Source organism: Pristiophorus japonicus, chromosome 3 (assembly GCF_044704955.1).
Source record: "Pristiophorus japonicus isolate sPriJap1 chromosome 3, sPriJap1.hap1, whole genome shotgun sequence".
In the NCBI taxonomy this organism is placed as follows: Eukaryota; Metazoa; Chordata; class Chondrichthyes; family Pristiophoridae; genus Pristiophorus; species Pristiophorus japonicus.
Window position 1 is genome coordinate 6,485,081 of NC_091979.1, and position 27,991 is coordinate 6,513,071.

The 27,991-nt window shown below is 59.6% G+C and overlaps 1 protein-coding gene across 1 annotated transcript in view; it reads right to left on the bottom strand.

Moving 5' to 3' along the window:
- The window catches only part of LOC139260442 (1-phosphatidylinositol 4,5-bisphosphate phosphodiesterase delta-4-like), a 93,385-nt gene that overhangs the window by 26,537 nt on the left and 38,857 nt on the right, over window positions 1–27,991 (bottom strand). The window contains exon 8 of the mRNA XM_070877005.1: window positions 20,788–20,952. Within this exon, the coding sequence (XP_070733106.1) occupies window positions 20,788–20,952 (165 nt within the window). The remainder of the gene's footprint in view (window positions 1–20,787; window positions 20,953–27,991) is intronic.

Sequence of the window (27,991 nt, forward strand, 5' to 3'; positions counted from 1 at the left end):
CTTCATCGTCGCTGGGTCACAATCCTGGAACTCCCTCCCTAACAGCACTGTGGGAGCACCTTCACCACACGGACTGCAGCGGTTCAAGAAGGCGGCTCACCACCACCTTCTCAAGGGGCAATTAGAGACGGGCAATAAATGCCGGCCTGGCCAGCGACGCCCACATCCCAGGAACAAATGTTTTAAAAATTGGGCAGAGAGCTGTATAGATCCTGCAGTTGGACAATCTGTAATGGTTACATCAGAGCTGTCATGCAGATCCTATCCCATCTCTTACAATGCGAGAATTCTGCTGAATGGGACAGTGGGCGATGTTGTAGCTTTAAACAATGGGTGTCACTTGGCCCAACAAGGAAACCTTTCCCGCTCCCGAGCAACACAGAGCCTTGTTAGGAACAGGAGGAGGCCATTCAGTCCCTCGAGCCTGTTACACAGGAACAGGAGGAGGCCATTCAGCCCCTCGAGCCTGTTACACAGGAACAGGAGGAGGCCATTCAGCCCCTCGAGCCTGTTACACAGGAACAGGAGGAGCCCATTCAGCCCTCGAGCCTGTTACACAGGAACAGGAGGAGGCCATTTAAACCCTCAAGCCTGTTACACAGGAACAGGAGGAGACCATTCAGTCCCTCGAGACTGTTACACAGGAACAGGAGGAAGCCATTCAGCCCCTCGAGCCTGTTACACAGGAACAGGAGGAGGCCATTCAGCCCCTCGAGCCTGTTACACAGGAACAGGAGGAGGCCATTCAGCCCCTCGAGCCTGTTACACAGGAACAGGAGGAAGCCATTCAGCCCCTCGAGCCTGTTACACAGGAACAGGAGGAGGGCCATTCAGCCCCTCGAGCCTGTTACACAGGAACAGGAGGAGCCCATTCAGCCCTCGAGCCTGTTACACAGGAACAGGAGGAGCCCATTCAGCCCTCGAGCCTGTTACACAGGAACAGGAGGAGCCCATTCAGCCCCTCGAGCCTGTTACACAGGAACAGGAGGAGGCCATTTAAACCCTCAAGCCTGTTACACAGGAACAGGAGGAGACCATTCAGCCCCTCGAGCCTGTTACACAGGAACAGGAGGAAGCCATTCAGCCCGTCGAGCATGTTACACAGGAACAGGAGGAGGCCATTCAATCACTCGAGCCAGTTACACAGGAACAGGAGGGGGCCATTCAGCCTCTCGAGCCTGTTACACAGGAACAGGAGGAGCCCATTCAGCCCTCGAGCCTGTTACACAGGAACAGGAGGAGCCCATTCAGCCCTCGAGCCTGTTACACAGGAACAGGAGGAGGCCATTTAAACCCTCAAGCCTGTTACACAGGAACAGGAGGAGACCATTCAGCCCCTCGAGCCTGTTACACAGGAACAGGAGGAGGCCATTCAGCCCCTCGAGCCTGTTACACAGGAACAGGAGGAGGCTATTCAGCCCCTCGAGCCTGTTACACAGGAACAGGAGGAGGCTATTCAGCCACTCGAGATGTTGTGTATGTGTAAAGCATGCACTCCCATGTACCGCCACCAGGGAGTGCATCCCCTGAAGTCCCAAGGGATCCCAGCATCCCTTGGGAGCGCTGTATATAAGCCGGCCCCTAAGGCATGTTCCTCACTCTGGAGTGTCTTATTAAAGACTGAGGTCACTGTTACTTTACCCTCCCTGTGTGCAGTCTCATCTGTATGAGGAACACAATAACTGGCGACGAGTATACGAATCCCACGCAAAGATGCAGCAAACTGTGAGCTTCCTGGAGAAGTTCTCAGAGGGTGAGCACTGGGAAGTCTATGTCGAACGGCTAGACCAGTACTTTGTAGCCAACGAGCTGGACGGAGAAGGAAGCTGCAAAAAGGAGAGCAGTCCTCCTCACGGTCTGCGGGGCACCGACCTACAGCCTCATGAAGAATCTTCTGGCTCCGGTGAAACCCACAGATAAGTCACATGAGGAACTGTGTACACTGGTTCGGGAGCATCTTAACCCGAGGGAGAGCGTGCTGATGGCGAGGTATCGGTTTTACACGTGCCAGCGATCTGAAGGTCAGGAAGTGGCGAGCTACGTCGCTGAGCTAAGGCGACTTGCAGGACAATGTGAGTTTGATGGCTACCTGGAGCAAATGCTCAGAGACTTTTTTGTACTGGGCATTGGCCACGAGACCACCCTACGAAAACTTTTGACTGTAGAGACACCTCAGTAAGGCCATTGCGATAGCACAGGCGTTTATGTCCACCAGTGATAACACCAAACAAATCTCTCAGCACACAAGTGCTAGCAATGTTCACAAATTAACTGGAATTATGTTTGCGAGCAGAAATGTACAGGGCAGAAACCACGAGTCTGCAACTGCCAGCAGCCCTGGTGACCCAGATGACTCAGAGTCCGCAACAAAGGATGAATGCAAGGCAATTCACACCTTGTTGGCGTTGTGGAGGTTTCCATTCAAACTATTCATGCCGTTCCAAAGGGTATGTTTGCAAGAGCTGTGGAACAATGAAACGAGCTGCAAGCTCTGCAAAACCTGCTAACCACCACGGGGCAGAGGAAGTGCGGTCCATGGTGGATCAAAGCAATTTCAAGCCTCAGAGAGAGGAGGCAGATGCTGAAGTACACGGGGTGCACACATTTTCGACGAAATGTCCATCTATAATGCTAAATGTAAAATTGAATGGCTTACCCGTAGCCATGGAACTGGACACTGGCACTAGCCAATCCATCATGAGTAAAAAGATGTTTGAGAGACTGTGGTGCAACAAGGCACTCAGACCAGCCCTGAGCCCCATCCACACAAAACTGAGAACGTACACCAAAGAGCTTATCACTGTCCTGGGCAGCGCCATGGTCAAGGTCACCTACGAGGGCACGGTGCACGAACTGCCACTCTGGATTGTCCCGGGCGATGGCCCCACACTGCTTGGAAGGAGCTGGCTGGGCAAAATCCACTGGAACTGGGATGACATCCGAGCGCTATCACATGTCGCTGAGGCCTCATGTACCCAGGTTCTGAACAAATTTCCTTCCCTTTTTGAGCCAGGCATTGGAAACTTTTCCGGGGCGAAGGTACGGATCCACTTGGTCCCAGAGGCACGACCCATTCACCACAAGGCACGAGCGGTACCTCACAAGATGAGGGAGAGAGTGGAAATCGAGCTGGACAGGCTGCAACGCGAGGGCATCATCTCCCCAGTGGAATTCAGCGAGTGGGCCAGCCCGATTGTTCCAGTACTCAAAAGTGATGACACGATCAGGATTTGCAGCGATTATAAAGTAACTATTAATCGTTTCTCACTACAGGACCAATACCCGCTACCTAAGGCAGACGACCTATTTGCGACGCTGGCAGGAGGCAAGACGTTCGCCAAGCTCGACCTGACTTCGGCCTACATGACGCAGGAGCTGGAGGAGTCTTCGAAGGGCCTCACCTGCATCAACACGCACAAGGGATTGTTCATCTACAACAGATGCCCATTTGGAATTCGGTCGGCTGCAGCGATCTTCCAGAGAAACATGGAGAGCCTACTCAAGTCGGTACCACGCACGGTGGTTTTACAGGACGACATATTGGTCACAGGTCGGGACACGGGCGAGCACCTACAAAACCTGGAGGAGGTCCTCCAGCGACTGTATCACGTAGGGCTGTAGCTGAAGAGGTCGAAATGCATCTTCATGGCAACAGAAGTGGAGTTTTTGGGGAGAAAGATCGTGGCGGACGGCATTCGGCCCACAGACGCCAAGACAGAGGCTATCAGGAGCGCACCCAGGCCACAGAACGTCACGGAGCTGTGGTTGTTCCTGGGATTCGTAACTTCCTACCGGGGTTAAGCACCCTCTGAGAGCCCCTACATGTGTTATTGCATAAAGGTGAGAACTGGGTATAGGGAAAAAACCAATTAATTGCTTTTGAGAAAGCCAGAAACATTTTATGCTCTAACAAGCTGCTTGTATTGTATAACCCGTGTAAAAGACTTGTGCTAGCATGTGACGCGTCGTTGTACGGAGTCGGGTGTGTATTACAACAAGCTAATGTTGAGGGGAAGTTGCAACTTGTCGCCTATGCCTCCAGGAGCTTGTCTAAGGCCGAGTGGGCCTTCAGCATGATTGAGAAAGAGGCATTAGCGTGTGTGTTCGGGGTAAAGAAAATACATCAGTACCTGTTTGGCCTCAAAGTTGAGCTGGAAACCGATCACAAGCCCCTCATATCCCTGTTCGCTGAAAACCACGGGATAAATACTAATGCCTCAGCCCGCATACAAAGGTGGGCACTCGCGCTATCAGCGTATAACTATACCATCCGCTACAGGCCAGGCACCGAGAACTGTGCGGATGTTCTCAGTCGGCTACCATTGCCCACCACGGGGGTGGAAATGGCGCAGCCTGCAAACTTGTTGATGGTGGCGCAGCCCGCAGACTTGTTGATGGTCATGGAAGCGTTTGAAAATGATAAATCACCTGTCACGGCCCACCAGATTAGGACTTGGACCAGCCAAGATCCTCTGCTGTCCCTAGTAAAAAACTGTGTACTGCATGGGAGCTGGGCCAGCATCCCCGTTGAAATACAAGAGCTAATCAAGCCGTTCCAGTGGCGAAAGGACGAGCTGTCCATTCAGGCAGACTGTCTGTTGTGGGGTAACCGCGTAGTGCTACCCAAAAAGGGCAGGGAGACGTTCATCTCGGATCTCCACAGCACCCGGGTATAGTAATGATGAAAGCGATAGCCAGATCCCACGTGTGATGGCCCGGTATTGACTCTGACTTAGAGTCCTGTGTACGGCAATGCAGCGTGTGTGCTCAGTTGAGCAATGCGCCCAGAGAGGCACCACTAAGTTTGTGGTCCTGGCCCTCCAGACCATGGTCGAGGATCCATGTCGACTATGCGGGCCCGTTTCTCGGTAAAATGTTCCTGGTGGTGGTGGATGCTTTTTCAAAATGGATTGAATGTGAAATAATGTCGGGAAGCACCGCCACCGCCACCATTGAAAGCCTGAGGACCATGTTTGCCACCCACGGCCTGCCTGACATACTGGTCAGTGACAACGGGCCATGTTTCACCAGTGCCGAATTTAAAGAATTCATGACCCGCAATGGGATCAAACATGTCACCTCGGCCCCGTTTAAACCAGCCTCCAATGGGTAGACAGAGCGGGCAGTACAAACAATCAAACAGAGCCTTAAACGAGTCACAGAAGGCTCACTCCAAACCCGCCGGTCCCGAGTACTGCTCAGCTACCGCACGAGACCCCACTCACTCACAGGGGTGCCCCCGGCTGAGCTACTCATGAAAAGGACACTTAAAACCAGACTCTCGCTGGTTCACCCCAACCTGCATGATCAGGTAGAGAGCAGGCGGCAGCAACAAAATGTAAACGATGGTCGCGTCACTGTGTCACGGGAAATTGATCTGAATGACCCTGTGTATGTGCTAAACTATGGACATGGTCCCAAGTGGATCGCGGGCACGGTGATAGCTAAAGATGGGAGTCGGGTGTTTGTAGTCAAACTAGACAATGGACAAATTTGCAGAAAGCACCTGGACCAAACGAGGCTGCAGTTCACAGACTGCCCTGAACAACCCACAGCAGACATCACCTTTTTAGAGCCCACAACACACACCCAAAGGATCAACGACACCACCTCGGACCAGGAAATCGAACCCATCACGCCCAACAGCCCAGCAAGACCAGGTTCACCCAGCAGCCCTGCAGGACCAACAACACGCCAGCCCAGCGAGGGCACAGCCAACACACCAGAACAGACATTTGTACCGAGGCGGTCCACCAGGGAAAGAAAGGCTCCCGACCGCCTCACCTTGTAAATAGTTTTCACTTTGACTTTGGGGGGGGGAGTGATGTTGTGTATCTGTAAAGCATGCACTCTCATGTTCCGCCACTAGGGAGCTCATCCCCTGAAGTCCCAAGGGATCCCAGCATCCCTTGGGAGCACTGTAGATAAGGTCTGTTCCTCACTCTGGAGTGTCTTAATAAAGAGTGAGGTGACTGTCACTTTAACCTCCCTGTGTGCAGTCTCATCTGTGCTTGGGACACAATACGAGCCTGTTACACAGGAACAGGAGGAGGCCACTCTGCCCCTCGAGTCTGTTACACAGGAACAGAAGGACGCCATTCAGCCGCTCGAGTCTGTTACACAGGAACAGGAGGAGGCCATTCAGCAGCTCGAGCCTGTTAAACAGGAACAGGAGGAGGCCATTCAGCCCCTCGAGTCTGTTACACAGGAACAGGAGGAGGCCATTCAGCCCCTCGAGCCTGTTGCACAGGAACAGGAGGAGGCTATTCAGCCCCTCGAGCCTGTTACACAGGAACAGGGGGAGGCCATTCAGCCCCTCGAGTCTGTTACACAGGAACAGGAGGAGGCCATTCAGCCCCTCGAGCCTGTTACACAGGAACAGGAGGAGGCCATTCAGCACCTCGAGCCTGTTACACAGGAACAGGAGGAGGCCATTCAGCCCCTCGAGCCTGTTACACAGGAACAGGAGGAGGCCATTCAGCCCCTTACGCCTGTTACACAGGAACAGGAGGAGGCCACTCTGCCCCTCGAGTCTGTTACACAGGAACAGGAGGAGGCCATTCAGCCCCTCGAGTCTGTTACACAGGAACAGGAGGAGGCCACTCTGCGCCTCGAGTCTGTTACGCAGGAACAGAAGGAGTCCATTCAGCCCCTCGAGCCTGTTACACAGGAACAGGAGGAGGCCACTCTGCCCCTCGAGTCTGTTACACAGGAACAGGAGGACGCTATTCAGCCCCTCGAGTCTGTTACACAGCAACAGGAGGAGGCCATTCAGCCCCTCGAGACTGTTACACAAGAACAGGAGGAGGCCATTCAGCCCATCAAGCCTGTTACACAGGAACAGGAGGAGGCCATTCAGCCCCTCGAGTATGTTACACAGGAACAGGAGGAAGCCCATTCAGCCCCTCGAGCCTGTTACACAAGAACAGGAGGAGACCATTCAGCCCATCAAGCCTGTTACACAGGAACAGGAGGAGGCCATTCAGCCCCTCGAGACTGTTACAGAGGAACAGGAGGAGGCCATTCAGCCCCTCGAGCCTGTTACACAGGAACATGAGGAGTCCATTCAGCCCCTCGAGCCTGTTACACAGGAACCGGAGGAGGCCATTCAGCCCCTCGAGCCTGTTACACAGGAATAGGAGGAGGCCATTCAGGCCCTCGAGCCTGTTAAACAGGAACAGGAGGAGGCCATTCAGCCCCTCGAGTCTGTAACACAGGAACAGGAGGAGGCCATTCTGCCCCTCGAGCCTGTTACACAGGAACAGGAGGAGGCCATTCAGCTCCTCGAGCCTGTTACACAGGAACAGGAGGAGGCCATTCAGCCCCTTACGCCTGTTACACAGGAACTGGAGGAGGCCATTCAGCCCCTCGAGCCTGTTACACAGGAGAAGGAGGAGGCCATTCAGCCCCTCGAGCCTGTTACACAGGAACAGGAGGAGGCCATTCAGCCCCTCGAGCCTGTTACACAGGAACAAGAGGAGGCCATTCAGCCCCTCGAGCCTGTTACACAGGAACAGGAGGAGGCCATTCAGCCCTTCAAGTATGTTACATAGGAATAGTAGGAGGCCATTCAGCCCCTCAGGCCAGTTACACAGGAACAGGAGGAAGCTATTCAGCCCCTCGAGCCTGTTACACAGGAACAGGAGGAGGCCATTCAGCCCCTCGAGCCTGTTACACAGGAACAGGAGGAGGCCATTCAGCCCATCAAGCCTGTTACACAGGAACAGGAGGAGGCCATTCAGCACCTCGAGACTGTTACACAGGAACAGGAGGAGGCCATTCAGCCCCTCGAGCCTGTTACACAGGAACAGGAGGAGGCCATTCAGCCCCTCGAGCCTGTTACACAGGAATATGAGGAGTCCATTCAGCCCCTCGAGCCTGTTACACAGGAACAGGAGGAGTCCATTCAGCCCCTCGAGCCTGTTACACAGGAACAGGAGGAGGCCATTCAGCCCCTCGAGTCTGTTACACAGGAACCGGAGGAGGCCATTCAGCCCCTCGAGCCTGTTAAACAGGACCAGGAGGAGGCCATTCAGCCCCTCGAGTCTGTTACACAGGAACAGGAGGAGGCCATTCAGCCCCTCGAGCCTGTTACACAGGAACAGGAGGAGGCCATTCAGCCCCTCGAGCCTGTTACACAGGAACAGGAGGAGGCCATTCAGCCCCTTACGCCTGTTACACAGGAACTGGAGGAGGCCATTCAGACCCTCGAGCCTGTTACACAGGAACAGGAGGAGGCCATTCAGCCCCTCGAGTCTGTTACACAGGAACAGGAGGAGGCCATTCTGCCCCTCGAGCCTGTTACACAGGAAAAGGAGGAGGCCATTCAGCCCCTCGAGCCTGTTACACAGGAACAGGAGGAGGCCATTCAGCCCCTTACGAATGTTACACAGGAACATGAGGAGGCCACTCTGCCCCTCGAATCTGTTACACAGGAACAGAAGGACGCCATTCAGCCCCTCGAGCCTGTTACACAGGAACAGGAGGAGGCCATTCTGCCCCTCGAGCCTGTTACACAGGAAAAGGAGGAGGCCATTCAGCCCCTCGAGCCTGTTACACAGGAACAGGAGGAGGCCATTCAGCCCCTTACGAATGTTACACAGGAACAGGAGGAGGCCATTCAGCCCCTCGAGTATGTTACACAGGAACAGGAGGAGGCCACTCTGCCCCTCGAGTCTGTTACACAGGAACAGGAGGAGGCCATTCAGCCCCTCGAGATTGTAACACAAGAACAGGAGGAGGCCATTCAGCCCATCAAGCCTGTTACACAGGAACAGGTGGAGGCCATTCAGCCCCTCGAGTATGTTACACAGGAACAGGAGGAAGCCCATTCAGCCCTTCGAGTCTGTTACACAAGAACAGGAGGAGACCATTCAGCCCCTCAAGCCTGTTACATAGGAATAGTAGGAGGCCATTCAGCCCCTCAGGCCAGTTACACAGGAACAGGAGGAAGCTATTCAGCCCCTCGAGCCTGTTACACAGGAACAGGAGGAGGACATTCAGCCCCTCGAGTCTGTTACACAGGAACAGGAGGAGGCCATTCAGCCCCTCGAGTCTGTTACACAGGAACAGGAGGAGGCCATTCAGCCCCTCGAGCCTGTTACACAAGAACAGGTGGTGGCCATTCAGCCCCTCGAGCCTGTTAAACAGGAACAGGAGGAGGCCATTCAGCCCCTCGAGTCTGTTACACAGGAACAGTAGGAGGCCATTCAGCCCCTCGAGCCTGTTAAACAGGAACAGGAGGAGGCCATTCAGCCCCTCGAGCCTGTTACACAGGAACAGGAGGGGGCCATTCAGCCCCTCGAGCCTGTTACACAGGAACAGGAGGAGGCCATTCAGCCCCTCGAGCCTGTTACACAGGAACAGGAGGAGGCCATTCAGCCCCTCGAGCCTGTTACACAGGAACAGGAGGAGGCCATTCAGCACCTCGAGCCTGTTACACAGGAACAGGAGGAGGCCATTCAGCCCCTCGAGCCTGTTACACAGGAACAGGAGGAGGCCATTCAGCCCCTCGAGCCTGTTACACAGGAACAGGAGGAGGCCATTCAGCCCCTCAGGCCAGTTACACAGGAACAGTAGGAAGCTATTCAGCCCCTCGAGCCTGTTACACAGGAACAGGAGGAGGCCATTCAGCCCCTCGAGTCTGTTACACAGGAAAAGGAGGAGGCCATTCAGCCCATCAAGCCTGTTACACAGGAACAGGAGGAGGCCATTCAGCCCCTCAAGACTGTTACACAGGAACAGGAGGAGGCCATTCAGCCCCTCGAGACTGTTACACAGGAACAGGAGGAGGCCATTCAGCCCCTCGAGTCTGTTACACAGGAACATGAGGAGTCCATTCAGCCCCTCGAGCCTGTTACACAGGAACAGGAGGAGGCCATTCAGCCCCTCGAGCCTGTTACACAGGAATAGGAGGAGGCCATTCAGCCCCTCGAGTCTGTTACACAGGAACAGGAGGAGGCCATTCAGCCCCTCGAGCCTGTTAAACAGGAACAGGAGGAGGCCATTCAGCCCCTCGAGTCTGTTACACAGGAACAGGAGAAGGCCATTCAGCCCCTCGAGCCCGTTACACAGGAACAGGAGGAAGCCATTCAGCCCCTCGAGCCTGTTACACAGGAACAGGAGGAGGCCATTCAGCTCCTCGAGCCTGTTACACAGGAACAGGAGGAGGCCATTCAGTCCCTTACGCCTGTTACACAGGAACTGGAGGAGGCCATTCAGCCCCTCGAGCCTGTTACACAGGAACAGGAGGAGGCCATTCAGCCCCTCGAGCCTGTTACACAGGAACAGGAGGAGGCCATTCAGCCCCTCGAGCCTGTTACACAGGAACAGGAGGAGGCCATTCAGCCCCTCGAGTATGTTACATAGGAATAGTAGGAGGCCATTCAGCCCCTCAGGCCAGTTACACAGGAACAGGAGGAAGCTATTCAGCCCCTCGAGCGTATTACACAGGAACAGGAGGAGGCCATTCAGCCCCTCGAGCCTGTTACACTGGAACAGGAGGAGGCCATTCAGCCCATCAAGCCTGTTACACAGGAACAGGAGGAGGCCATTCAGCCCCTCGAGACTGTTACACAGGAACAGGAGGAGGCCATTCAGCCCCTCGAGCCTGTTACACAGGAACAGGAGGAGGCCATTCAGCCCCTCGAGCCTGTTACACAGGAACATGAGGAGTCCATTCAGCCCCTCGAGCCTGTTACACAGGAACAGGAGGAGGCCATTCAGCCCCTCGAGCCTGTTACACAGGAACCGGAGGAGGCCATTCAGCCCCTCGAGCCTGTTAAACAGGAACAGGAGGAGGCCATTCAGCCCCTCGAGTCTGTTACACAGGAACAGGAGGAGGCCATTCAGCCCCTCGAGCCTGTTACATAGGAACAGGAGGAGGCCATTCAGCCCCTCGAGCCTGTTACACAGGAACAGGAGGAGGCCATTCAGCCCCTCGAGTCTGTTACACAGGAACAGGAGGAGGCCATTCAGCCCCTCGAGCCTGTTACACAGGAACAGGAGGAGGCCATTCAGCCCCTTACGCCTGTTACACAGGAACTGGAGGAGGCCATTCAGCCCCTCGAGCCTGTTACACAGGAACAGGAGGAGGCCATTCAGCCCCTCGAGTCTGTTACACAGGAACAGGAGGAGGCCATTCTGCCCCTCGAGCCTGTTACACAGGAACAGGAGGAGGCCATTCAGCCCCTCGAGCCTGTTACACAGGAACAGGAGGAGGCCATTCAGCCCCTTACGCCTGTTACACAGGAACAGGAGGAGGCCACTCTGCCCCTCGAATCTGTTACACAGGAACAGAAGGACGCCATTCAGCCCCTCGAGCCTGTTACACAGGAACAGGAGGAGGCCATTCAGCCCCTTGAGACTGTTACACAGGAACAGGAGGAGGCCATTCAGCCCCTCGAGCCTGTTACACAGGAACATGAGGAGTCCATTCAGCCCCTTGAGCCTGTTACACAGGAACAGGAGGAGGCCATTCAGCCCGTCGAGCCTGTTACACAGGAACAGGTGGTGGCCATTCAGCCCCTCGAGTCTGTTACACAGGAACAGGAGGAGGCCATTCAGCCCCTCGAGCCTGTTAAACAGGAACAGGAGGAGGCCATTCAGCCCCTCGAGTCTGTTACACAGGAACAGGAGGAGGCCATTCAGCCCCTCGAGCCTGTTACACAGGAACAGGAGGAGGCCATTCAGCCCCTCGAGCCTGTTACACAGGAACAGGAGGAGGCCATTCAGCCCCTCGAGCCTGTTACACAGGAACAGGAGGAGGCCATTCAGCCCCTCGAGCCTGTTACACAGGAACAGGAGGAGGCCATTCAGCCCCTTACGCCTGTTACACAGGAACAGGAGGAGGCCATTCAGCCCCTCGAGCCTGTTACACAGGAACAGGAGGAGGCCATTCAGCCCCTCGAGCCTGTTACACAGGAACAGGAGGAGGCCATTCAGCCCCTCGAGCCTGTTACACAGGAACAAGAGGAGGCCATTCAGCCCCTCGAGCCTGTTACACAGGAACAGGAGGAGGCCATTCAGCCCCTCGAGTATGTTACATAGGAATACTAGGAGGCCATTCAGCCCCTCAGGCCAGTTACACAGGAACAGGAGGAAGCTATTCAGCTCCTCGAGCCTGTTACACAGGAACAGGAGGAGGCCATTCAGCCCCTCGAGCCTGTTACACAGGAACAAGAGGAGGCCATTCAGCCCATCAAGCCTGTTACACAGGAACAGGAGGAGGCCATTCAGCCCCTCGAGACTGTTACACAGGAACAGGAGGAGGCCATTCAGCCCCTCGAGTCTGTTACACAGGAACAGGAGGAGGCCATTCAGCCCCTCGAGCCTGTTACACAGGAATAGGAGGAGGCCATTCAGCCCCTCGAGTCTGTTACACAGGAACAGGAGGAGGCCATTCAGCCCCTCGAGCCTGTTAAACAGGAACAGGAGGAGGCCATTCAGCCCCTCGAGTCTGTTACACAGGAGCAGGAGGAGGCTATTCAGCCCCTCGAGTCTGTTACATAGGAACAGGAGGAGGCCATTCAGCCCCTCGAGCCTGTTACACAGGAATAGGAGGAGGCCATTCAGCCCCTTACGCCTGTTACACAGGAACTGGAGGAGGCCATTCAGCCCCTCGAGCCTGTTACACTGGAACAGGAGGAGGCCATTCAGCCCCTCGAGTCTGTTACACAGGAACAGGAGGAGGCCATTCAGCCCCTCGAGCCTGTTACACAGGAACAGGAGGAGGCCATTCAGCCCCTCGAGCCTGTTACACAGGAATAGTAGGAGGCCATTCAGCCCCTCAGGCCTGTTACACAGGAACAGGAGGAGGCCATTCAGCCCCTCGAGCCTGTTACACATGAACATGAGGAATCCATTCAGCCCCTCGAGCCTGTTACACAGGAACAGGAGGAAGCTATTCAGCCCCTCGAGCCTGTTACACAGGAACAGGAGGAGGCTATTCAGCCCCTCGAGCCTGTTACACAGGAACAGGAGGAGGCCATTCAGCCCCTCGAGCCTGTTACACAGGAACAGGAGGAGGCCATTCAGCCCCTCGAGCCTGTTACACAGGAACAGGAGGAGGCCATTCAGCCCCTCGAGTCTGTTACACATGAACATGAGGAGGCCATTCAGCCCCTCGAGCCTGTTACACAGGAACAGGAGGAGGCCATTCAGCCCCTCGAGCCTGTTACACAGGAACAGGAGGAGGCCATTCAGCCCCTCGAGCCTGTTACACAGGAACAGGAGGAGGCCATTCAGCCCCTCGAGGCTGTTACACAGGAACAGGAGGAGGCCCATTCAGCCCCTCGAGTCTCTTACAACATTCAATTAGAACGTTGCTGATCTGTACCTTAACTCTACTTATCCGCCTTTCTCCCTAACCCTCGGTACACTTAACCAGCCAAGGAAAAAAACATTTATAACATGATTTTTCATTCCAGTTTGTAAAACGTTCATTCCCGGGATGTGTGCATCGCTGGTCAGGCCGGCATTTATTGCTGATCCGTAATTGCCCCTTGAGAAGGTGGTGGTGAGCCGCCTTATTGAACCGCTGCAGTCCGTGCGGTGAAGGTGCTCCCACAGTGCAGCAGTGCACGGGGGTGTGGTGAGCGGGCGGTGAGTGGGCGGTGAGCGGGCGGTGAGCGGGCGGTGAGCGGGCGGTGAGCGGGCGGTGAACGGGCGGTGAACGGGCGGTGAGCGGGCGGTGAACGGGCGGTGAGCGGGCGGTGAGCGGGCGGTGAGTGGGGCGGTGGGCGGTGAGCGGGCGGTGAGCGGGCGGTGGGCGGGCGGTGAGCGGGCGGTGAGCGGGCGGTGAGCGGGCGGTGAGCGGGCGGTGAATGGGCGGTGAGCGGGCGGTGAGCGGGCGGTGAACGGGCGGTGAGCGGGCGGTGAACGGGCGGTGAGCGGGCGGTGAGAGGGCGGTGAGCGGGCGGTGAGCGGGCGGTGGGCGGGCGGTGGGCGGGTGGTGAGCGGGCGGTGGGCGGGCGGTGAGCGGGCGGTGGGCGGGCGGTGAGCGGGCGGTGAGCGGGCGGTGGGCGGGCGGTGAGCGGGCGGTGAGCGGGCGGTGAGCGGGCGGTGAGCGGGCGGTGGGCGGGCGGTGGGCGGGAGGTGAGCGGGCGGTGAGCGGGCGGTGGGCGGGCGGTGGGCGGGCGGTGAGCGGGCGGTGAGCGGGCGGTGGGCGGGCGGTGGGCGGGTGGTGAGCGGGCGGTGGGCGGGCGGTGGGCGGGCGGTGGGCGGGTGGTGAGCGGGCGGTGGGCGGGAGGTGGGCGGGCGGTGAGCGGGCGGTGGGCGGGCGGTGGGCGGGCGGTGGGCGGGCTGTGGGCGGGCGGTGAGCGGGCGGTGGGCGGGCGGTGGGCGGGTGGTGAGCGGGCGGTGAGCGGGCGGTGGGCGGGCGGTGGGCGGGCGGTGAGCGGGCGGTGGGCGGGCGGTGGGCGGGCGGTGAGCGGGCGGTGGGCGGGAGGTGAGCGGGCGGTGAGCGGGCGGTGGGCGGGCGGTGGGCGGGCGGTGGGCGGGCGGTGAGCGGGCGGTGGGCGGGCGGTGGGCGGGCGGTGAGCGGGCGGTGGGCGGGAGGTGAGCGGGCGGTGAGCGGGCGGTGAATGGGCGGTGAGAGGGCGGTGAGCGGGCGGTGGGCGGGCGGTGAGCGGGCGGTGAGCGGGCGGTGAGCGGGCGGTGAATGGGCGGTGAGAGGGCGGTGAGCGGGCGGTGAGCGGGCGGTGAATGGGCGGTGAGAGGGCGGTGAGCGGGCGGTGAGCGGGCGGTGGGCGGGCGGTGAGCGGGCGGTGAGCGGGCGGTGAGCGGGCGGGCGGTGAGCGGGCGGTGGGCGGGCGGTGAGCGGGCGGTGAGCGGGCGGTGAGCGGGCGGTGAACGGGCGGTGAACGGGCGGTGAGCGGGCGGGCGGTGAGCGGGCGGTGGGCGGGCGGTGAGCGGGAGGTGAGCGGGCGGTGAGCGGGCGGTGGGCGGGCGGTGAGCGGGCGGTGGGCGGTCGGTGAGCGGGCGGTGAGCGGGCGGTGAGCGGGCGGTGGGCGGGCGGTGAGCGGGCGGTGAGCGGGCGGTGGGCGGGCGGTGAGCGGGCGGTGAGCGGGCGGTGGGCGGGCAGTGAGCGGGCGGTGAGCGGGCGGTGAGCGGGCGGTGAACGGGCGGTGAACGGGCGGTGAGCGGGCGGGCGGTGAGCGGGCGGTGAGCGGGCGGGCGGTGAGCGGGCGGTGAGCGGGCGGTGAACGGGCGGTGAGCGGGCGGTGAGCGGGCGGTGAGCGGGCGGTGGGCGGGCGGTGAGCGGGCGGTGAGCAGGCGGTGGGCGGGCGGTGAGCGGGCGGTGAGCGGGCGGTGGGCGGGCGGTGAGCGGGCGGTGAGCGGGCGGTGGGCGGGCGGTGAGCGGGCGGTGAGCGGGCGGTGGGCGGGCGGTGAGCGGGCGGTGAGCGGGCGGTGAATGGGCGGTGAACGGGCGGTGAGCGGGCGGGCGGTGAGCGGGCGGTGAGCGGGCGGTGAGCGGGCGGTGGGCGGGCGGTGAGCGGGCGGTGAGCGGGCGGTGAGCGGGCGGTGAGCGGGCGGTGGGCGGGCGGTGAGCGGGCGGTGAGCGGGCGGTGGGCGGGCGGTGAGCGGGCGGTGAGCGGGCGGTGAGCGGGCGGTGAATGGGCGGTGGGTGGGCGGTGGGCGGGCGGTGAGCGGGCGGTGAGCGGGCGGTGAATGGGCGGTGAGCGGGCGGGCGGTGAGCGGGCGGGCGGTGAGCGGGCGGTGAGCGGGCGGTGAGTGGGCGGTGAGCGGGCGGTGAATGGGCGGTGGGTGGGCGGTGAGCGGGCGGTGAGCGGGCGGTGAGCGGGCGGTGAATGGGCGGTGGGTGGGCGGGAGGTGAGCGGGCGGTGAGCGGGCGGTGAGCGGGCGGTGAATGGGCGGTGGGCGGGCGGTGAGCGGGCGGTGAGCGGGCGGTGAATGGGCGGTGGGCGGGCGGTGAGCGGGCGGTGAGCGGGCGGTGAGCGGGCAGTGGGTGGGCGGTGAGCGGGCGGTGAGCGGGCGGTGAGCGGGCAGTGGGTGGGCGGTGAGCGGGCGGTGAGCGGGCGGTGAGCGGGCGGTCAGCGGGCGGGCGGTGAGCGGGCGGTGAGCGGGCGGGCGGTGAGCGGGCGGTGAGCGGGCGGTGAGCGGGCGGTGAGCGGGCAGTGGGTGGGCGGTGAGCGGGCGGTGAGCGGGCGGTGAGCGGGCGGTGAGCGGGCGGGCGGTGAGCGGGCGGGCGGTGAGCGGGCGGTGAGCGGGCGGGCGGTGAGCGGGCGGTGAGCGGGCAGTGGGCGGGCGGTGAGCGGGTGGTGAGCGGGCGGTGAGCGGGCGGTGAGCGGGCGGGCGGTGAGCGGGCGGGCGGTGAGCGGGCGGTAAGCGGGCGGGCGGTGAGCGGGCGGTGAGCGGGCAGTGGGTGGGCGGTGAGCGGGTGGTGAGCGGGCGGTGAGCGGGCGGTGAGCGGGCGGGCGGTGAGCGGGCGGGCGGTGAGCGGGCGGTGAGCGGGCGGGCGGTGAGCGGGCGGTGAGCGGGCGGTGAGCGGGCGGGCGGTGAGCGGGCGGTGAGCGGGCGGGCGGTGAGCGGGCAGTGGGTGGGCGGTGAGCGGGTGGTGAGCGGGCGGGCGGTGAGCGGGCGGTGAGCGGGCAGTGGGTGGGCGGTGAGCGGGTGGTGAGCGGGCGGTGAATGGGTGGGCGGTGAGCGGGCGGGCGGTGAGCGGGCGGTGAGTGGGCGAGCGGTGAGCGGGCAGTGGGTGGGCGGTGAGCGGGTGGTGAGCGGGCGGTGAATGGGCGGTGAGCGGGCGGTGAGCGGGCGGGCGGTGAGCGGGCGGTGAGCGGGCGATGGGCGGGCGGGCGGTGAGCGGGCGGTGAATGGGCGATGAGCGGGCGGGCGGTGAGCGGGCGGGCGGTGAGCGGGCGGTGAATGGGCGGTGAGCGGGCGGGCGGTGAGCGGGCGGTGAATGGGCGGTGAATGGGCGATGAGCGGGCGGTGAATGGGCGGTGAATGGGCGGTGAGCGGGCGGTGAATGGGCGGTGAATGGGCGGTGAGCGGGCGGTGAGCGGGCGGTGAGCGGGCGGTGAATGGGCGGTGAGCGGGCGGGCGGTGAGCGGGCGGGCGGTGAGCGGGCGGTGAGCGGGCGGGCGGTGAGCGGGCGGTGAATGGGCGGTGAGCGGGCGGTGAATGGGCGGTGAATGGGCGGTGAATGGGCGGTGAGCGGGCGGTGAATGGGCGGTGAATGGGCGGTGAACGGGCGGTGAGCGGGCGGTGAGTGGGCGGTGAATGGGCGGTGAATGGGCGGTGAGCGGGCGGTGAGCGGGCGGTGAATGGGCGGTGAGCGGGCGGTGAGTGGGCGGTGAATGGGCGGTGAATGGGCGGTGAATGGGCGGTGAGCGGGCGGTGAATGGGCGGTGAATGGGCGGTGAATGGGCGGTGAGCGGGCGGTGAGCGAGCGGTGAACGGGCGGTGAATGGGCGGTGAGCGGGCGGTGAATGGGCGGTGAGCGGGCGGTGAGCGGGCGGTGAACGGGCGGTGAATGGGCGGTGAGCGGGCGGTGAATGGGCGGTGAGCGGGCGGTGAGCGGGCGGTGAATGGGCGGTGAATGGGCGGTGAGCGGGCGGTGAATGGGCGGTGAGCGGGCGGTGAGCGGGCGGTGAGCGGGCGGTGAGCGGGCGGTGAGCGGGCGGTGAATGGGCGGTGAGCGGGCGGTGAATGGGCGGTGAGCGGGCGGTGAGCGGGCGGTGAGCGGGCGGTGAACGGTCGGTGAGCGGGCGGTGAATGGGCGGTGAATGGGCGGTGAGCGGGCGGTGAATGGGCGGTGAGCGGGCGGTGAGCGGGCGGTGAGCGGGCGGTGAATGGGCGGTGAGCGGGCGGTGAGCGAGCGGTGAACGGGCGGTGAACGGGCGGTGAGCGGGCGGTGAATGGGCGGTGAGCGGGCGGTGAGCGGGCGGTGAGCGGGCGGTGAACGGGCGGTGAGCGGGCGGTGAATGGGCGGTGAGCGGGCGGTGAGCGGGCGGTGAACGGGCGGTGAGCGGGCGGTGGGCGGGCGGTGAATGGGCGGTGAGCGGGCGGTGAATGGGCGGTGAGCGGGCGGTGAGCGGGCGGTGAGCGGGCGGTGGGCGGGCGGTGAATGGGCGGTGAGCGGGCGGTGAATGGGCGGTGAGCGGGCGGTGAATGGGCGGTGAGCGGGCGGTGAATGGGCGGTGAATGGGCGGTGAATGGGCGGTGAATGGGCGGTGAGCGGGCGGTGAGTGGGCGGTGAATGGGCGGTGAATGGGCGGTGAATGGGCGGTGAGCGGGCGGTGAATGGGCGGTGAAAGGGCGGTGAATGGGCGGTGAGCGGGCGGTGAATGGGCGGTGAGCGGGCGGTGAATGGGCGGTGAGCGGGCGGTGAATGGGCGGTGAGCGGGCGGTGAGCGGGCGGTGAGCGGGCGGTGAATGGGCGGTGAGCGGGCGGTGAATGGGTGGTGAGCGGGCGGTGGGCGGGCGGTGAACGGGCGGTGAGCGGGCGGTGAGCGGGCGGTGAACGGGCGGTGAGCGGGCGGTGTGCAGGCGGTGAGCGGGCGGGCGGTGAGCGGGCGGTGAATGGGCGGTGAGCGGGCGGTGAATGGGCGGTGAGCGGGCGGTGAATGGGCGGTGAGCGGACGGTGAGCGGGCGGTGAGCGGGCGGTGAACGGGCGGTGAGCGGGCGGTGAATGGGCGGTGAATGGGCGGTGAGCGGGCGGTGAATGGGCGGTGAGCGGGCGGTGAGCGGGCGGTGAGCGGGCGGTGAATGGGCGGTGAGCGGGCGGTGAGCGAGCGGTGAACGGGCGGTGAATGGGCGGTGAGCGGGCGGTGAATGGGCGGTGAGCGGGCGGTGAGCGGGCGGTGAGCGGGCGGTGAACGGGCGGTGAGCGGGCGGTGAATGGGCGGTGAGCGGGCGGTGAGCGGGCGGTGAACGGGCGGTGAGCGGGCGGTGGGCGGGCGGTGAATGGGCGGTGAGCGGGCGGTGAATGGGCGGTGAGCGGGCGGTGAGCGGGCGGTGAACGGGCGGTGAGCGGGCGGTGGGCGGGCGGTGAATGGGCGGTGAGCGGGCGGTGAATGGGCGGTGAGCGGGCGGTGAATGGGCGGTGAGCGGGCGGTGAATGGGCGGTGAATTGGCGGTGAATGGGCGGTGAATGGGCGGTGAGCGGGCGGTGAGTGGGCGGTGAATGGGCGGTGAATGGGCGGTGAATGGGCGGTGAGCGGGCGGTGAATGGGCGGTGAAAGGGCGGTGAATGGGCGGTGAGCGGGCGGTGAATGGGCGGTGAGCGGGCGGTGAATGGGCGGTGAGCGGGCGGTGAATGGGCGGTGAGCGGGCGGTGAGCGGGCGGTGAGCGGGCGGTGAATGGGCGGTGAGCGGGCGGTGAATGGGCGGTGAGCGGGCGGTGGGCGGGCGGTGAACGGGCGGTGAGCGGGCGGTGAGCGGGCGGTGAACGGGCGGTGAGCGGGCGGTGTGCAGGCGGTGAGCGGGCGGGCGGTGAGCGGGCGGTGAATGGGCGGTGAGCGGGCGGTGAATGGGCGGTGAGCGGGCGGTGAATGGGCGGTGAGCGGGCGGTGAATGGGCGGTGAGCGGGCGGTGAGCGGGCGGTGAATGGGCGGTGAGCGGGCGGTGAATGGGCGGTGAAAGGGCGGTGAATGGGCGGTGAGCGGGCGGTGAATGGGCGGTGAGCGGGCGGTGAATGGGCGGTGAGCGGGCGGTGAATGGGCGGTGAGCGGGCGGTGAGCGGGCGGTGAGCGGGCGGTGAATGGGCGGTGAGCGGGCGGTGAATGGGCGGTGAGCGGGCGGTGAGCGGGCGGTGAATGGGCGGTGAGCGGGCGGTGAATGGGCGGTGAAAGGGCGGTGAATGGGCGGTGAGCGGGCGGTGAATGGGCGGTGAGCGGGCGGTGAATGGGCGGTGAGCGGGCGGTGAATGGGCGGTGAGCGGGCGGTGAGCGGGCGGTGAGCGGGCGGTGAATGGGCGGTGAGCGGGCGGTGAATGGGCGGTGAGCGGGCGGTGGGCGGGCGGTGAACGGGCGGTGAGCGGGCGGTGAGCGGGCGGTGAACGGGCGGTGAGCGGGCGGTGTGCAGGCGGTGAGCGGGCGGGCGGTGAGCGGGCGGTGAATGGGCGGTGAGCGGGCGGTGAATGGGCGGTGAGCGGGCGGTGAATGGGCGGTGAGCGGACGGTGAATGGGCGGTGAGCGGGCGGTGAGCGGGCGGTGAGCGGGCGGTGAATGGGCGGTGAGCGGGCGGTGAACGGGCGGTGGGCGGGCGGTGGGCGGGCGGTGAATGGGCGGTGAGCGGGCGGTGAACGGGCGGTGAGCGGGCGGTGAGCGGGCGGTGAGCGGGCGGTGAACGGGCGGTGAGCGGGCGGTGAGCGGGCGGTGAGCGGGCGGTGAACGGGCGGTGAGCGGGCGGTGAGCGGGCGGTGAGCGGGCGGTGAACGGGCGGTGGGCGGGCGGTGAATGGGCGGTGAGCGGGCGGTGAGCGGGCGGTGAGCGGGCGGTGAGCGGGCGGTGAGCGGGCGGGCGGTGAGCGGGCGGTGAGCGGGCGGTGAGCGGGCGGGCGGTGAGCGGGCGGTGAACGGGCGGTGAACGGGCGGTGAGCGGGCGGTGAGCGGGCGGTGAGCGGGCGGTGAGCGGGCGGTGAGCGGGCGGTGAACGGGCGGTGGGCGGGCGGTGAATGGGCGGTGAGCGGGCGGTGAACGGGCGGTGAGCGGGCGGTGAGCGGGCGGTGAGCGGGCGGTGAACGGGCGGTGAGCGGGCGGTGAACGGGCGGTGAACGGGCGGGCGCTGACTGCACTGGGTCGGAGCCCACGGGACCTTTACCTTCCCTTTCCTCTTCACTTCGTTCTTGATGTTCTCGTCGTCCATTTCGGCCGCCTCATCCTCGTCGGTCACCTCCCCCGTGTAGTGGTCCTGCCCCTGCCCATCCAGGCAGTCCTCCAGCTTGTCGATCCGTTTCCCCTTCACCATCACCTTGCACTTCAGCTCCTGTCACAACAACGCAATAAAGCACCCGGTCAGCTCAACGTTTACTGGCTGTGGAACTGAGGCAAACAGACACATAAGAACATAAGAACATAAGAATTAGGAACAGGAGTAGGCCATCTAGCCCCTCGAGCCTGCTCCGCCATTCAACAAGATCATGGCTGATCTGGCCGTGGACTCAGCTCCATTTACCCGCCCGCTCCCCGTAACCCTTAATTCCCTTATTGGTTAAAAATCTATCTATCTGTGACTTGAATACAGTCAATGAGCTAGCCTCAACTGCTTCCTTGGGCAGAGAATTCCACAGATTCCCAACCCTCTGGGAGAAGAAATTCCTTCTCAATTCGGATTTAAATTGGCTCCCTCGTATTTTGAGGCTGTGCCCCCTAGTTCTAGTCTCCCCGACCAGTGGAAACAACCTCTCTGCCTCTATCTTGTCTATCCCTTTCATTATTTTAAATGTTTCTATAAGATCACCCCTCATCCTTCTGAACTCCAACGAGTAAAGACCCAGTCTACTCAATCTATCATCATAAGGTAACCCCCTCATCTCCGGAATCAGCCTAGTGAATCGTCTCTGTACCCCCTCCAAAGCTAGTATATCCTTCCTTAAGTAAGGTGACCAAAACTGCACGCAGTACTCCAGGTGCAGCCTCACCAATACCCTGTACAGTTGCAGCAGGACCTCCCTGCTTTTGTACTCCATCCCTCTCGCAATGAAGGCCAACATTCCATTTGCCTTCCTGATTACCTGCTGCACCTGCAAACTAACTTTTTGGGATTCATGCACAAGGACCCCCAGGTCCCTCTGCACCTCAGCATGTTGTAATTTCTCCCCATTCAAATAATATTCCCTTTTACTGTTTTTTTTCCCAAGGTGGATGACCTCACACTTTCCGACATTGTATTCCATCTGCCAAACCTTAGCCCATTCGCTTAACCTATCTAAATCTCTTTGCAGCCTCTCTGTGTCCTCTACACAACCCGCTTTCCCACTAATCTTTGTGTCATCTGCAAATTTTGTTACACTACACTCTGTCCCCTCTTCCAGGTCATCTATGTATATTGTAAACAGTTGTGGTCCCAGCACCGATCCCTGTGGCACACCACTAACCACTGATTTCCAACCGGAAAAGGACCCATTTATCCCGACTCTCTGCTTTCTGTTTGCCAGCCAATTCTCTATCCATGCTAATACATTTCCTCTGACTCCGCATACCTTTATCTTCTGCAGTAACCTTTTGTGTGGCACCTTATCGAATGCCTTTTGGAAATCTAAATACACCACATCCATCGGTACACCTCTAACCACCATGCTCTTTATATCCTCAAAGAATTCTAGTGAATTAGTGAAACATGATTTCTCCTTCATGAATCCATGCTGTGTCTGCTTGATTGCACTATTCCTATCTAGATGTCCCGCTATTTCTTCCTTTATGATAGTTTCAAGCATTTTCCCCACTACAGATGTTAAACTAACCGGCCTATAGTTACCTGCCTTTTGTCTGCCCTCTTGGCTCCCAGTCCGGCAACATCTCGATCTTAAAAATTCTGATCCTTGTTTACAAATCCCTCCATGGCACTCGCCCCTCCCTATCTCTCTAATCTCCTCCAGCCCCACAACCCCCCGAGATCTCTGCACTCCTCTAATTCTGCCCTCCTGACCATCCCTGATTATAATCGCTCCACCATCGGTGGCCATGCCTTCTGTTGCCTGGGCCCCAAGCTCTGGATCTCCCTTCCTAAACCTCTCCGCCTCTCTATCTCTCTTTCCTCCTTCAAGACACCTCTTTGGCCAAGCTTTTGGTCACCTTATGTGCTCGGTGCGTAATATTGTTTGATAACGCTCCTGTGAAGCGCCTTGGGATGTTTCACTATGCTCACGGCACTACATTAATTCAGGTTGTTGTTGTTGTTGAGGTTCGTAGGTTTGAGCCCTGGCTTTGTGCTGAGCTGTGATTTGGGAGAGGAGCTAAACAGTCCTGAAGCGGGAGGAGAAAAAATCAGCCAGACGTCTGATCGCTATCTAATCACTCAACAAAACTGGCTTTTATTTATCAAAACAGGGGATATGGGGATCGGGCGGGAAAGTGGAGTTGAGGTCGAAGATCAGCCATGATCTTATTAAATGGTGGAGCAGGCTCGAGGGGCCGAATGGCCGACTCCGGCTCCCAATTCTTATGCTAACGTAGTAAAACTTCCCATCGATCTGACCAATATTTGTCCTTCAACTAACATCACTTAACAACAGATTATCTGGTCATTATCACATTGCTGTTTGTGGGAGCTTGCTGTGCGCAAATCGGCTGCCGATGTTTCCCACATTACAACAGTGGCTGCACTCCAAAGACGTTCATTTATATAGCGCCTTTTACCCCACCGAACGTCCCAAAGTGCCCTTACAGCCAATGAAGCTCTTTTAGAATTACAGTCACTGTTGTAATGTCCCAATTTGCGCACAGCAAGCTCCCACAAACGACGCGACAATCTGTTTTAGATGTTGATTGAGGGATAAATATTGTCGAGGCATAACTCCCCCGTCTTCTTCTTAATAGTGGCCATGGGATCGTTCACGTGCACCTGTTGGGTACCAGGCTGCTAGCCCGGCCGAAACCCTCCCTGGTGGCCCAGTGTTTGCCACTAACGTGGCTGCAGAGCTCGCAGAGTCATAGAAACATAGAAATTTATAGCGCAGAAGGAGGCCATTTCGGCCCATCGTGTCCGCGCCGGCCGACAAAGAGCCACATGGCCCTCGGTCAGCAGCCCTGAAGGTTACATATAAAGCTATGAACAATGAACAATGGCGGAAAGGTAAAGAGCACCCAGCCCAACCAGTCCGCCTCACACAACTGCGACACCCCTTACACTGAAACATTCTACACTCCACCCCAACCGGAGCCATGGGATCTCCTGGGAGAGGCAAAAACCAGATAAAAACCCAGGCCAATTGGGGAAAAAAATCTGGGAAACTTCCTCTCCGATCCATCCAGGTGATCGACACTAATCCAGGAGATCACCCTGGCCGTATTCAATTCCCTGCAGTACTTACCATTATATCTGCGCCGTCCAACAAAAGGTCATCCAGTCTAATCCCAATTACCAGCTCTAGGTCCGTAACCCTGCAGGTTACAGCACTTTAACTGCCCATCCAACCATCTCTTAAAAGTGGTGAGGGTTTCTGCATCCACCACTCTTCCAGGCAGCGAGTTCCCCATCCCCACAGCCCTCTGCGTAAAGAAGCCCCCCCCCCTCAAAACCCCTCTAAACATTCCACCACCCACCTTAAAACTATGCTCCTTCGTAATTGACCCCTCCACCAATGGAAATAGGCCCTTACTATCCACTTTTCCAGGCCCCTCAATATTTTGTACACCTCAATGAGGTCTCCTCTCAGCCTCCTCTGTTCCAATGAGAACAAACCCAGCCTATCCAATCTGTCCTCATAGCTAAGATTCTCCATTCCAGGCAGCATCCTCGTAAGTCTCCTCTGCACAACCTCTCCCCTTTAACTGCCACTCCGACCCACCCCACCTCCGCCCCTCTCCCAACACCAACACCACACCGACTGGAAACTTCAGCATCTGCCTCCTCTCTCTGAGGCTTGAAATTGCTTTGATCCACCATGGACCGATCTTCCTCTGCCACATGGTGGTTAGCAGGTTTTGCAGAGCTTGCAGATCGTCTGCAAGCTCCTTGGAGGTGCCCCATTGTTCCACAGCTCTTGCAAACATACCCTTTGAAGCAGCATGAATAGGCTGAATGGAAGCCTCCACAACGCCAACAAGGTGTGAATTGCCTTGCATTCATCTTTTGTTGCGGACTCTGAGTCATCTGGATCACCTGAGGCCTGCTGGCAGTTGCAGACTCGTGGGTTCTGCCCTGTACATTTCTGCTCGCAAACACAGTTCCAGTTAATTTATGAACATTGCTAGCATTTGTGTGCTGAGAGATTTGTTTGGTGTTATCACTGGTGGACATAAACGCCTGTGCTATCGCAATGGCCTTACTGAGAGTCGGTGTCTCTACAGTCAAAAGTTTTCGTAGGATGGTCTCGTGGCCAATGCCCAGTACAAAAAAGTCTCTCAGCATTTGCTCCAGGTAGCCATCAAACTCACATTGTCCTGCAAGTCGCCTTAGCTCGGCAACGTAGCTCGCCACTTCCAGACCTTCAGATCGCTGGCACGTGTAGAACCAATACCTCGCCATCAGCACACTCTCCCTCGGGTTAAGATGCTCCCGAACCAGTGTACATAGCTCCTCATATGACTTATCTGTGGGTTTCACCAGAGCCAGAAGATTCTTCATGAGGCTGTCGGTCGGTGTCCCGCAGACTGTGAGGAGGACCGCTCTCCTTTTTGCAGCGCTTCCTTCTCCGTCCAGCTCGTTGGTACAAAGTACTGGTCTAGCCGTTCAACATAGGCTTCTCAGTCCTCACCCTCCGAGAACTTCTCCAGGATGCCCACAGTTTGCTGCATCTTTGCGTTGGATTCGTATTCTCGTCGCCAGTTATTGTGTTCCTAACACAGATGAGACTGCACACAGGGAGGTTAAAGTAACAGTGACCTCAGTCTTTATTAAGACACTCCAGAGTGAGGAACAGGCCTTAGGGGCCGGCTTATATACAGTGCTCCCAAGGGATGCTGGGATCCCTTGGGACTTCAGGGGATGAGCTCCCTGGTGGCGGAACATGGGAGTGCATGCTTTACAGATACACAACAGAAACTAAGTGCTGAAAATCGCTGGGTTGTCTGCCCCATGCATTGGGCCAGCCTAGATTTATGTGCTCTAGTCTCTGGGGTGGGACTTGAACCCACAACCTTCTGACTCAGAGGAGAGAGAGAATGCTACCCACTGAGCCACAGCTGACACTAAGTCCTTCATTGGCTGTAAAGCTCTTTGGGACATTCGGTAGTTGTGAAAGGCACTATAGAAATGCAAGTCTTTCTTTATTGTTCTCTCTCTTTCCTTCCTTCCTCCTCGCTCTCTTATCTCCTCACAGTGACCAGACTCCCATTGCTCTGGATACGACTTTATCTTTATTTTAATCCTTCCATTCCCCCCGACCCCCCACCTCCCCTTTATCTGTCTCTGGTCAGCCGTGCAAACTGGTCACTGGGAGATGTCGAGCTTCACTCCAGTCCATGTTGTCTCCCCAACAGAACAGAAGAAATAGGAGCAGGAGTCGGCCATTTGGCCCCTCTAGCCTGCTCCCCCATTCAATAAGACCATGGCTGATCCGATCATGGACTCAGCTCCACTTCCCCGCCCGCTCCCCATAACCCTCGACTCCCTTCTCGCTCAAAAATCTGTCTATCTCCACCTTGAATATATTCAATGTCTCAGCATCCACAGCTCTCTGGGGCAGAGAATTCCACAGATTTACAACCCTCTGGGAGAAGAAATTCCTCCTCATCTCAGTTTTAAATGGGCGGCCCCTTATTCTGAAACTATGCCCCCTTAGTTCTAGATTCCCCCACGAGGGGAAACATCCTCTCTGCATCTACCCTGTCAAGCCCCCTCAGAATCTTATATGTTTCAATAAGATCACCTCTCATTCTTCTAAACTCCAATGAGTAGAGGCCCAACCTGCTCAACCTTTCTTCATAAGTCAACCCCTTCATCTCCGGAATCAACTGAGTGAACCTTCTCTGAACTGCCTCCAATGTAAGTCTATCCTTCCTTAAATAAGGAGACCTAAACTGTACACGGTACTCCAGGTGTGGCCTCACCAACGCTCTGGCATCAAAGCACTGACCACACTCGACCAGCTCCGCTGGGCAGGGCCACATTGTCCGCATGCCAGACATGAGACTCCCAAAGCAAGCGCTCTACTCGGAACTCCTTCACGGCAAACGAGCCAAAGGTGGGCAGAGGAAACGTTACAAGGGACACCCTCAAAGCCTCCCTGATAAAGTGCAACATCCCCACCGACACCTGGGAGTCCCTGGCCAAAGACCGCCCTAAGTGGAGGAAGTGCATCCGGGAGGGCGCTGAGCACCTCGAGTCTCGTTGCCGAGAGCATGCAGAAACCAAGCGCAGGCAGCGGAAGGAGCGTGCGGCAAACCAGTCCCACCCACCCCTTCCCTCAACCACTGTCTGTCCCACCTGTGACAGGGACTGTGGCTCTCGTATTGGACTGTTCAGCCACCTGAGAACTCACTTTTAGAGTGGAAGCAAGTCTTGCTTCCACTCGATTGCGAGGGACTGCCTGTGATGATGATATGAGGACTCCACAGAAGGAGCTCTTGGTCCCGGTGTTCGGGGGGTTAATCAGTCTCACTGATCACGGGTCATTTATTATTGATTTCACTCTCCTCTCTGGCAGATGAAGTGTGCTGTGGTAGCTGTGAATCCTGAGCCCGTGGTTGCAGCGTTTAATTATTCAGCGTGGACTGAATTTGTTGTCAAGCGGCACGAAGCAGCAGATTAGAGGGTTGCCGTGGTTACGGCGACAATGGGAATCTAATCTGTTGTGATTCCCACTTATTGTTTTGAAGATGATTAAGGATTGCGGACTGGAGCCAATGAGAGGTTTTCGAAGCAATAATCCAGCCTGTATTGGGATAGAATTGCACGGAGGCTCACACAGTCACATTGCCAGCACAGGTTACATAACCTGAGCTCGTATTCCCTCGAGTTCTGAAGATTGAGCGGAGATCTAATCGAGGTGTTTATAGTGCTCCAGTGCAGCCTTGGGCTGCCTGAGGGAGAGAGTGTTCAAAGACTCAAATCTGCCACCAAGCTCATGGTCTACAGGGCTGTAGTAATACCCGCCCTCCTGTATGGCTCAGAGACATGGACCGTGTCACCTCACTGGAGAAATACCACCAACAATGTCTCCGCAAGATCCTACAAATCCCCTGGGAGGACAGACGCACCAACGTTAGCGTCCTCGACCAGGCCAACATCCCCAGCATCGAAGCACTGACCACACTCGATCAGCTCCGCTGGGCAGGGCCACATTGTCCACATGCCAGACACGAGACTCCCAAAGCAAGCGCTCTACTCGGAACTCCTTCACGGCAAACGAGCCCCAGGTGGG